Source organism: Acinonyx jubatus, chromosome X, assembly GCF_027475565.1.
Source record: "Acinonyx jubatus isolate Ajub_Pintada_27869175 chromosome X, VMU_Ajub_asm_v1.0, whole genome shotgun sequence".
Taxonomy (NCBI): domain Eukaryota; kingdom Metazoa; phylum Chordata; class Mammalia; order Carnivora; family Felidae; genus Acinonyx; species Acinonyx jubatus.
The window spans coordinates 104,671,427-104,684,022 of NC_069389.1; the positions used below are offsets into that span (position 1 = coordinate 104,671,427).

The 12,596-nt window shown below is 37.6% G+C and overlaps 1 protein-coding gene across 1 annotated transcript in view; it reads right to left on the minus strand.

Moving 5' to 3' along the window:
• LOC106981567 (fibrous sheath-interacting protein 2-like) overlaps positions 1 to 12,596 on the minus strand; it is a 75,148-nt gene that overhangs the window by 36,939 nt on the left and 25,613 nt on the right. Inside the window, 2 exon segments of the mRNA XM_053201657.1 lie at positions 5,587 to 5,620; positions 9,990 to 10,026. Of these exon segments, the coding sequence (XP_053057632.1) occupies positions 5,587 to 5,620; positions 9,990 to 10,026 (71 nt within the window).

Here is a 12,596-nt window from a genome sequence, read left to right on the forward strand (position 1 = left end):
AAAATAAAAAAAACATTGAAAAATTTTTGAAAAAAAATGACATAGGAAAAAACCCCCAGTAGAACAGATCAATGAAACTAAAAGCTGGTTTTTTGAAAGAATAAACAAAATTCATAAACCCCTAGCCAGACTTATCAAAAAGGAAAGAGAGAGAACCCAAATAGATAAATCATGAATTAAAGAGGAGAGATCACAAGCAAATACACAGAAATAAAAACAATAATAAGAGAATACTATGACAAATTATATGCCAACATATTGGGCTATCTTGAAGAAATGGACAAATTCCTAGAAACTCACACACTACCAAAACTGAAACAGGAAGAAATAGAAAATTTGAACAGGCCCATAACTGGCATAGAAATCGTATCAGTTATCAAAAATCTCCCAACAAATAAGAGGCCTTGTATTTCCTCCCAACAAACAAGGGGAATTCTACCAGACAATTAAAGAAGAGTTAATACCTATTCTTCTCAAAACTGTTCCAAAAAACAGAAATGTAAGGAAAGCTTCCAAACTCATCCTATGAGGCCACATTACCTTGATTCTAAAACCAGACAAAGACCCCACCTAAAAGGAGAATTACAGGCCAATATCCCTAATGAACCTGGATGCAAAAATTCTTAACAAGATACTAGCAAATTCAATAGTACAGTAAAAGGATTATTCATCATGATCAAGTGGGCTTTATTCCTGGGCTGCAGGGCTGGTCCAATATTTGCAAATCAATCAATGTGATAAACCACATTAATAGAAGAAAGGATAAGAACCATATGATCCTTTTCATAAATGCAGAAAAAGCATTTGAAAAAAATACAGCATCCTTTCTTGATAAATACCCTCAAGAACGTAGGGATAGAAGTAACATACCTTAACATTATAAAAGCCATATATGAAAGACCCATAGCTAATATCATCCTCAATGGGGAAAAACAGAGCTTTTCCCCTAAGGTCAGGAACACGACAGGAATGTTCACTATCACCACTGTTGTTCCACATAGTACTGGACGTCCTAGCCTCAGCAATCAGACAATAAAAAGAAATAAAAGGCATACAAATTGGCAAAGAAGAAGTCAAACTTTCAAACTTTCACTTTTCACAGATGACATGATGCTCTACATGGAAAACCTGAAAGACTCCACCAAAATACTTCTAGAAGTGATATGTGAATTCAGTCGCAGGATATAAAATCAATGTACAGAAATTGGTTGCATTTCTATACACCAATAATGAAGCAGCTGAAAGAGAAATCAAGGAATCTATTCCATTTACAATTGCATGAAAACCCATAAGATACCTAGGAATAAACCTAAGCAAAGATGTAAAGGATTTGTATGTTGAAAACTACAGAAAGCTTATGAAAGAAATTGAAGACACAAAGAAATGGAAAAATATTCCATGCTCATGGATTAGAACAAATGTTGTTAAAATGTCTATACTACCCAAAGCAATCTACACATTTAATGCAATCCCTATCAAAATAACACCAGCATTCTTCACAAAGCTAGAACAAACAATCCTAAAATTTGTATGGAACCAGAAAAGACCCGGAATAGCCAAAGTTATGTTGACAAAGAAAACCAAAGCTAGAGGCATCACAATTCCAGACTTCAAGCTGTATTATAAAGCTGTAGTCATCAAGACAGTATGGTACTGGCACAAAAACAGACACACAGATCAATGGAACAGAATAAAGAACCCAGAAATAGACCCACAATTGTATGGCCAACTAATCTTCAACAAAACAGAAAAGAGTATCCAATGGAAAAAAGTCTCTTCAGAAAATGGTGCTGGGAAAGCTGGACAGCGACACGCAGAAAAATGAACCTGGACCACTTTCTTACACCATACACAAAAATAAACTCAAAATGGAAAAAGGCCTAAATGTAAGACAGGAAGCCATCAAAATCCTAGAGGAGAAAACAGACAGCAACCTCTTTGATTTTGGCCACAGCAACATCTTACTAGACATGTCTCTGGAGGCAAGGGAAATAAAAGAAAAAATGAACTATTGGAACCTCATCAAGATTACAAGCTTCTGCACAGTGAAGGAAACAATCAACAAAACTAAAAGGCAACTTATAGAATGGGAAAAGACATTTGCAAATGACATATCAGAGAAAGGGTTAGTATCCAAAATCTATAAAGAACTTATCAAACTCAACACCCAAAAACACAAATAATCCAGTGAAGAAATGGGCAGAAGCTATGAATAGACAGTCTTCCAAAGAAGACATCCAGATGGATAACAGATACATGAAAATATGCTCAACATAACTCATCATCAGAGAAATACAAATCAAAATGACAATGAGATACCACCTCACACCTGTCAGAATGGCTAACATTAACAACTCAGGCAACAACAGCTGTTGGCAAGGATGTGGAGAAAGGGGAACCCTTTTGCACTGCTGGTGGGAATGCAAACTGGTGCAGCCACTCTGGAAAACAGTAGGGATATTCCTCAAAGAATTAAAAATACAGGTACAACACAGCAGTTGCACTACTAGGTATTTATCTAAAGTATACAAAAATGCTGATTCGAAGGGGCACAAGCACCCCAATGTTTATAGCAGTGCTATTAACAATAACCAAATTATGGAAAGAACCCAAATGTCTATTGACTGATGAATGGATAAAGGAGATGTGGTATATATATACAATGGAATTCTACTTGGTGATCAAAAAGAATGAAATCTTGCGATTTGCAACAACATGGATGGAACTAGAGTGCATTATTATTATTTTATTTTATTTTATTTTTACTATTTTTTTAATTTTATTTTTTATTTTTAAAAATTTACATCCAAATTAGTTAGCATATAGAGCAACAATGATTTCAGGAGTAGATTCCTTAGTGCCCCTTACCCATTTAGCCCAACCCCCCTCCCACAATCCCTCCCGTAACCCTCAGTTTGTTCTCCATGTTTATGAGTTAGAACTAGAGTGTATTATGCTAAGTGAAATAAGTCAGTCAGAAAAAGACAAATATCATATGATTTCACTCATGTGGAATTTAAGAATCAAAACAGCTAAACATAAGGGAAGGGAAGGGAAGGAAAAATAAAATAGAGAGGGAGGCAAACCATAAGAGTCTTAAATTCAGAGAAAAAAAAAGGGTGGCTAGAGGGGAGGCAGGTGGGGGTATGGGCTAAGTGGGTGATGGGCATTAAGGAGGGCACTTGCTGGTATGAGCACTGGGTGTTATACGGAAGTGATGAGTCACTGGTTCCTACTTCTGAAAATAGTACAACACTGTATGTTAAGTAACTTGAATTTAAATACATAAATTTAAAAATAGCCAGGTGGGTGTCTAAGCTCATAGAAAACCAATGCTCTGGCAAAAAGACAGACTGTGTTTATGATCCATGAAATAATTCTTAAAAATACAAACCAGATTACCTCTAACAAACTATTTCAGAAAACAAATTTGCCTCCAAAACATTTATATGCCTTTGCAGAGGTAGCCTCTTTTTATGTAGGCATCTATTCAGCTATGAGGCAATAGTGAAAAAGCGCCACAGTGGAGTGGTCAGCCTGTGGGCTCTGTGGCCTGCCTGTTGTTGCCTTCCTCTGAAAGTTCACTGTGCTTTTATATATGCTGATGACTACAGCTACTTGTTAAGGCTTAATTAATGGTCAACTATTAGTACTGATGATTTAGGGGAAGTGAACAGGGTTTGGGTGCAACAAAAGAATTCTCAGTGCAAACTGTCTTGGATAGGGAGACAGAGGATGGCTCAGAAGTAAAGTAACACATTCATTTAGGTCCAAAAGGCTGAGATACACCTGAGACTCAAAGGGCCAGAAGGCTGAGCAGTAGGAGGAAGTTGGGGGTCCTTCAGTATGAGCTGAAGTAGAACCCAAGGGCCAGAACTGAATGACATTTTCCTCAATGGTTAATTGTACTCACTGTCACACCTAAGACTGGACTGGGCCAGATGCAAATTGCACCTGAAAAACTTTATTTGTTTAGGTACTTCTACTTATTGAAGATATATTTTGGGAACATAAAAATCCTCCTGCCTATAATAAAATAGTATTTGTTTTGAAGTTATTGTTACCCTCAAGACATCTAGACCAAGAATGCATACCTTCCACAGAAACTCTTATTTTTCAAAGCTGTGCATAAAAGTCAGCGGCAGCAAAGGCTGGATGCCTGGCATTCTGGCTATGCATTGTTTGATATCCTGGCATTTGGGCACCAGATTCCCTATAATGTGGTTGTTGCCTCCCAATTACCTCCAAAGTTACCTTTCAGATTGTTCGGGTTTAGGCCAACATTCAATGAAAAGTTAGCACCTTGCTGTAGGTAGCATATCTCTCATGATCCGTTAGAGGTTTGAGAGCCACTACAGGGAAAAGCCAGTTTTTCCACCCCAATTCCCAAATATTTTAATGCTTTTTTATTGTGATAAAGTACACATAACATAAAATGTACCATTTTGCCATTTTAAAGTGTACAGTTCAGTGGCATTAAGCACACTCATAATGCCGTGCAAACATCACTGCTATCTAGTTCTCTTAATGCGTTCTTTGTCACCTACTGCTTGCACTTGAAAATGGCTATTGAGTTTGAAAAACATAGTCTGGGATGATAACATATGGTTGAAAAACACTTGTTTTACATAAACATGGCTGAAATCAAACACTTCTAACATCTAACCATTAACAGGTAAGTTACTTACCTTCTTGATCTAAATTGGTCCAAATCTGTTCCAATACATATGAGCCAAGAATTTCAATATATATTATTTTCTTAATACCAGAGAAAATGTACAGACGTCCTACATTATTACTCATAAGGTAGCAGAGAAGAGGCATTTCCAATCTTGGTATATAAAATAGGGGCATTCTTATAATGAAGTGAACTGTGATAAATAGAATCTGATTTTCACCTTATTCTCACTATACTATTAAACCAAGAAATATCCTTTTGGTGCCAGTAAGTCTATGTCTTTGTGTTTCTTGCTTGTTTTCTGAATTGAGCAGGTGTATGTGTGAAAAGTGTGTGTGTTCTACTCCCCTGAACCTCTCTCATGTTCACGATTCCTCTGTCTAGCCCTAGAGTTGGGGCTCATCAAATTCACCCTCTGATCTTGGCCTGGTCCAAGTTGCAGTTCTCAAGTGACCAGGTATTTCTTTTGATGGAGTACGACCCTAAGATTTTCCTTACTCCTAGGAAAATTAAGAGACAGATCTAGGCATCCTGGTTCACATGCCCAAGGGACAGGATGCTCAGCCCTAAGCCAGATCTTAATAGTATGCAAAGACATTTCCCTTAATGGCTTCCCATTATGGAGTGGGTTTGTGGTATTTGATGCTTTTCACCTGGTGACTAAAGCTCCTAATGCTCCTTCAATATATCCTCCTGAGCCCCTCTGCCCAAAGGGCCAATAACAGTAACTTTGGACCCCTGCAAAACTCAAGATTAACTGAGAGTGAAAGTCAAGGAAGAGAAGAAGACAAAGAGGGAAACGTCAACAGATGATTTTGCTCATTGTCTGATTCACAGATTTTTCTCTAATCTCATATTACAAAATATCCTTAACATGTTGCTTTATCAGTGAATTTCATTGTACATACTTTTCCTTGACAGCAGTTATGATAGTTTTGTTGTCTGAAAAGTAAAGAGACATTGATTTTATTACTTCTGATTTATAATTTATGTAACTTTCCCCCCAATTCCTAATCAGTGAATCATATTTTCTCCTTTGTACTTGGAGATTTTTTTTTTCTCCATAGCAACTCACAAAAAAGAGTAAGTTTTATTTTTTGTCTAATCCCCCTATTTAGCCTCCTACTTAGATATTGGCCTGTGGGTATAGGACATGCTCCATTACTCTGGAGCAGAATAATTGCTGCATAAACAGTAGAATAATAAACAGCTGCTGCATAAACTAACATCTGTCTGAAGTTACTACTCATGAACCACCTTAGCCAAGTTTGTTTTGTAGTGAGTTGGGAAGAGTATGGGGTTGGAGAGAGAGGGGGCGGGCTAGTCCTTTCTGCCTGCTCTGCTTGATCAGAGCTTCCAGAAAATTCACTTTCTGCCCACCTCCTCAAAACTCCTAGTCTCCTCCCCTTCACACTACAGTAGAAAAAGACCCATGGATGATTATTGATAATGATGGATTAAAATAATGGGTTTCTGATCACATGCAATACCAAATTAGATGTAGCCCTTTTCTAAGTATCATAACATTCTATCCTGTGCTTTTTTCTCTTTTTTTAAGGTTTTTATTTTAATCACCCTGTGCTCACCACAACAAGCACACTCCTTAATCCCCATCACCTATTTCATCTCTCCTCTGGTAACATCAGTTTGTTCTCTCTAGTTAAGAGTCTGTTTCTTGGTTTGCCTTTTTTTCCTTTGCTCATTTGTTTTGATTCTTAAATTCTACATGAGTGAAATCATATGGTTTTTATCTATCTCTTACTGCCTTCTTTCACTTGGAATTATACTCTCTAGGTCCATCCATGTTGTTGCAATCTATTCTATGTTTTCAGCAGAATTCGTTATTATCACCTACTACATGGAACCAAAAATATATTTTACTAAATTGTAGCAAGAGAACCACACAATCATATAAATTATAGAATACTAAAAAAGTTTTAAAAAACAAGGCCTAAGACTGTAATTTTTATTTATATTATATTTTCCTGCCAACATGGATCATTTGCCTCTCTTCTTCCTGACCTCCTTAAAGGAAAAATGACACTCTACATTTTTACTTGGCCTGCCCTTATGTTATCAAAATTACTTTTTTCTCCAAGGCCTGCAATTCAATTTTGAGAAATACAGCCAGTCTCTGAAATTACAACCTGACTCCTAGTGGGAAAAGAAAAACTTATAGGTCTCAGCTAGGGTTAGGTAGCAATAGCCCATCCTCAGACTTGGAGCATTTTGCAATATGGAACTAGAACATGAATGTGGATGTCAGTGACACAGTTCCTATCCTTTGGCTTCGTTTATTTTTCCAATACTCAGTTTCTTAGGCCAACTCCAGCACAATTTCCTTCTTGTAAGTCCTCTGCAACCTAATGCATCCAGACTCTTTTCTGCTTTCTCTGCTTCACACCATACACAGCAGGTGGAACCCGGTGAGTCCTGTGTATTTGTTGCTCTCTGTCCCCACAGGCTTTCTGTCCCAAAGGCATGCATTTAGATAAGAGGAAATGGCAAATATCTGAGAACAAAACTAACCAGATAAATGAGGAAGCCTCATAGAAGGCCACTAAAAAATAGTTGTAATATCAGATGCAATCTATAATCTGCAATGAATTATCAGATTCTCACTGGTGTCAAATGAACAGAAGCATGCAAATGAACCTGCTGTCATATTGGAAAGTTCCATCACAATTTCAGGAGTGACATGATATTTCATCTACTTTTCCCTAGTCTTCGGTGGTTTTCCCTGATAGATTGATGCCATTAAAGTGTCTAAAGTTTAGGTCATTTGTACTGCTCACTTTCTACTTCTTAAATAAAGAGGGCAGCGATATTTAATGACCATTATTTCAGAAGCCCCAAAGAGAAGGCACACTTTTTCATCGTTTAACTTGCCATTTCACAAAGCTATAAATATACCTCTCTGCTTCTGATCTTCTCTGTACAACATTGCTTTAGTCCAGAAGATAACTTAAAGATATCTTCACATGGTTGGCCAGCCACCCCTTGAGGATTAATGTGACAAACCTAAAATTTAGTCTGCCTAGTCCTCTGAATACCTAATTTTTAATCTAATTGGTGGTCTTCTGTTTGTATCTCAGACCCATAGCTTTGAGGTGATGGCTTACACCTCTTGATCATCCACATGCACAGTCCATTCTATTGCCAAATCCATTTACTCATTCCAGTGGCTAAGTGGGAATTAAAAGCATCAGTTCTGTATCCTAACATCAGTGGTTTAATCTGAAAGCCAAAACTGGGTGGTTCCATGGGTGGCCTTCCCTTTTCCTGACATTTTATCCACTGCCCTTCCCTCAGTTCACTCTCTGGCATTCCTCAAGTCTCCCTGTCTTTTGTCCTGATGTTTTGTAAAGAACAACTGAGGTCAGAGGTAGTGCTTTATTTATCGTTGTATCCCAATACCCAGAACTATACTCTGAACATAGTAGGCTCCCAAGAAAGTTTGGCACATAAATTCCCATTTAACATGTTTTGGATGCATACTTGTCTCTACTCCAAAAGGAAGGCCATTGTGCAGGCCACAAATCATTAATGGACTTCTGTAATGGGCACCGATTTAAGTGTCTTCTATTTGTCCTACATGCTGCTGTCACAGTTGTTCAGCAGAGTTACTGACTTGATAATATCACAGTCCTCCTGAAAGCCTTTAGACTGTCATTCAGTGAATGAAATACAGACTTCTGAGCATAATCTTCAGGGTGAAAGACTCACTGCCTTCTTTACTGTGTTTCTCCTGTCATCTTCCATCCCAATCATAAGAACATGCTCAATATCTAAATGCAAAGCTTAATTATTACAACTGTCTACCCCACCACGATCTTATCACATTTCCCTCCTCTTGTCCTGATTTCTTTGGTTTCTAATTCTATTTTAAGGCTCCTGTGTATGGCCCTTGGTTAAGCATTAGGAAAAACAGAGAAATGAGGATTTGAGAGGAAGAGAAGGGAGAGAGGTAAGTGGTGGAACAGATGTGATGCATCTGTTGCTGCATTGAGCTTTGTGAAGCAATGAGATGCATCAAAGAGGACTAAGCTCAAGCCCCTGAACCTGTGTTCCTCTCTGTAAGGTAAGGGAATGTGACATGGGTGCAATGGGCAGAGCCAGACCAGATGGTGTCATTAGCTATGTTTTGGTGTGCTCTGGACTGGAATTGTCCTAGGGATAGCTAAAAGTATTTTAACACCGTCTATTTGAGAAGAATGGGGAAGAAGCTCCAGGTCATGAGCAAAGTTCTTCCTTTTAGCCGAGCTAAGATTTTTAGCAAAAGGGTACCCAGAGCATTTGCTTTTGAAAAGACTCACGTGATTCTGTAGTTCTGTAGTCTAGTATAGTGGATGGCAGGAGGAAGATGAGAACAGGGATGAATACTTTCTAAAACTACATAATCACTATTCCTCACCTTTATTTCTTTAAACTGTCCTAACAGTGGGCTAGTCAGTTTCCTTCCTTCAGCATCTTTATATCTTATGAGTACTCAGTAAGTCAGACAAACTGACTTCATCACTCCTAAGCTCAAAATCCTTTTTCTAGGAAGCTTGCTCTGAATGTCAACACCATTTACCACCACACGCTGCTTCACCTTACCCAACCATTTTCATCAGAATTTGGAATTTATAAAACCTATCCTGGACCTCATTTGGTTTGAGTGTTTAAAACATGATGGTGTTGGATATTTGTGTTCCATCAGGAGTTATTTTATATGCACAAAATATTCAAGTTTGAGGGGAACAGCACTTTAGCAGAATAGGTGGCCACAAGGTTGGAGGGCTGAAAGGCACCTAGGCCCCCAAAGAAACACCTTTCTCCACTGTCCTGGATTTTGCCTCATTAGAGATTCATTACGTTAGGTTACAGTACAAATATCCTAAAGATGGGGTGACAGATTAAGTCATTAATACTATTGACAAACTAATTCATCGTCATTAGAAAACCAATAACCTCAAAAGGCACGAGTAATGTATGTTTGAATGTGGAGAGGGGAAAAGAATAGATCTAGATCCTGGAAAGCTACCTGGAAAGAAGAGGTAGTATTACCTGAAAAGGGAATGAAGACCCTGTGTGTTAGGGGAGCACAGAACAAAAGTGTGACTAGAGAGAAGGTAAAAGAACATACATAACTTTGCCAACTTTACAATTTTAGCTTAGTCCCAAGAGGTCGCAAAAAATGAATGCAGGCAGAACTGCAATAACTGAGGTGTCCATGGGAACATCCGCCCTCAAGCAGCACTCCTGTGTAATTATTAAAGTGTTAATTTAAAATAACACATTACTTTATTAAGTTTTATTAGATACTTACTTAATTGGTGAATCATGAGAAGCAAAGACTCCTTGAGCTACAGATGAATTTTCAGAGAGAGAGAGAAAGAAAATTATTACTTGTTGGTATCTTTCACAAGTAATGGTATAGATTGTAAAATGGTAATAAACATGTACTAATATGTCTTTATTCCCTGCTGTCACTGCTGTGTTTAAACCCTCCATCGACTCCCAGGAAGGCATAAAATATACTTTAAGATCTGGGGCGATTGCCTACCTCACCAGCCTCATCTCTGGTCACCATTGTACATGTATTCTATGCTCCAGAGACACTGAACAACATGCAATTCCCTTTGCCTGTGCCCTTACTATTTCCTTTATAACTCTGGTATCCCTCTCTTAAATTCTTCATCTTTTAGGATTCACTCAGCTTGTGTCACCTCTTTCAGAGAGCCTTCCTTGAAATCTGCCTAGATAGACAGGCATCCTCTTTCAATGCTCTTGAAGCACTCTATACTTCCTTCTCTTATAGGACTTACTATGCTATGGTTTACAGTGCCTGGCATATAGTAAACACTCAATAATACTTATTTATTGAATCAATTCTTTAACATAGATGTTGGATCAATGTTTGTTTATTAGTCTAACAGTCATAATCTCTTTCCACTCAAATACTGTCTTTGCATGACATCTAGCAAAATTGCATAAGTGGAATTTAGAAAATATTTCTGAGTAATTATACCTAAAGCAAGTCTTCATGTAGAATATATTCATAGGAATACTGGAATGCTGTATGTCACTTATATGCATACATGACTAAATAGTCTTAGACAAGCAAAGCTCTGATTAATAGAAAGTAGTATTACCAATTAGAGCCAGTTCAAAGTCAAGGTGAATTACTATTTATCTTTCTCCTAATAAATATAAAGTGTATTGTGAATAACCAGTAAATCCCAATGATCTGTTTTAAAAGGTTTACTTAAAATTCTATGTGCCTTCTTGAGTTTCTTTGTATATGAGTATGTTTTTGCATGTGTACAGTTTTGGAAAGGAAGTGCATAAAACTGAAAAATTAAGTGTGAAGATAATACTGTTGTAGTCCTTTTATTTATTTTTTAAAATATTTATTTATTCATTCATTCATTCATTCATTCATTCATTCATTCATGTATTTAGAGAGTAAGGAGTGTGAGCGGGGGAGCGGCAGAGAGAGAGAGAGAGAGAGGGAGAGAGAGAAAGAATCCCAAGAAGGCTCCATGCTGTTAGTGCAGAGCCCAATATGGGGCTCCATCTCACTGTGAGATCATGACCTGAGCCAAAACCAAGAGTCAGATGCTTAACCAAATAAGCTACCCAGGCGCCCCTGTTGTGGTAGTTTTAAAGTATGTCTATAAGTTCCTTGTCAATACTCCCTCCAAAAAGTGGAGGTTAACTCTCTTCCCCTTGAGTGTACATTGGACTTAGTGACTTGGTTCTAATGAACACTACAGGGTAGAAATGATGGTGTATAACTTACTGAAACTAGGTTATAAAATATACTGTGGTTTCAGCCCCTCTATCTTGGATCACCCACTCTGGGGGAAGCCAGATGCCATATCATGATATTCTAGAAGCCCTATGGAGAGGCCCACAAGGTGAGGCACTGAGACCTCCTGACAACAGCTATGTGAGTGAGCCATCTTGGAAGTGAATCCTCCAGTTCCAGTCAAGCCTTTAAATGACTGCAACAGCCCTGGATGACATCTTGATCATAACCTTATGAGAGACCCTGAGTCAGAACCACGCAGCTAAGTTGTTCCTGTATTCTTAACCACAGAAACTGTAGGATAATGTTGATTGTTTTTTTAAGCCACTGAGCTTTGGGGTGATTTTTAAACTTAGCAATAGATAACTAATGTGACTGTTACAAAAAATAAGCAAGTCTTCTATGGTTTATATGAATATGGTGGATTACATGTCCTGAAGAGCCTATGTGAAACATATTAGAAATGCAACAGGAATTTGATAAAAATACAATTATAGTGTAGAGCTTCAAAACACCTCTTTAATGGCCGGACGCATCTAGTAGACAATAAGAAAAAAAAAGTCTAGTAGACAAAAAAATTAGTAAAGACATACAATCAATAAATGTAATTTAATATTCATTTAGAGCCTTATATCCTGCAAATACAGAATACACATTTTTTTGGTATGTCCATGGAGCACTTTCAAATAGCAATCACATATTTGGCCACAAAGAAAACCTTAACAACTTCAACCTGTTACAAGATTTACAGGCTATATTCTCTGAATTTAATTAAAAGAACTGTGACCCAAAATATTAATTTCTTGATAATTAAGAAACATGGATAACTCTCAAATCAAAGAGGGAATTAAAAGGAGAAAGTATAATCTACCTAAAAAAGTTGAACTAATTTTTTTCTCCTCCAAACTTGTTCATCCTTCTGTACTGCCTGTCTACTGAATGGCACCACTATTCACTACTCATTTAGTTGCCCAGTCTAGAAATCTGGGAGTTGTCTTCAACTCCTTCATCTCCCGTATTCAATCAGTAACCAAATCTCATCCATTCAACATCCTTAGTTTGAGTCAAATATGTACCCAGTTCTTCATCCTCACTGCCACTGACCTTGTTCAGGACTCATTT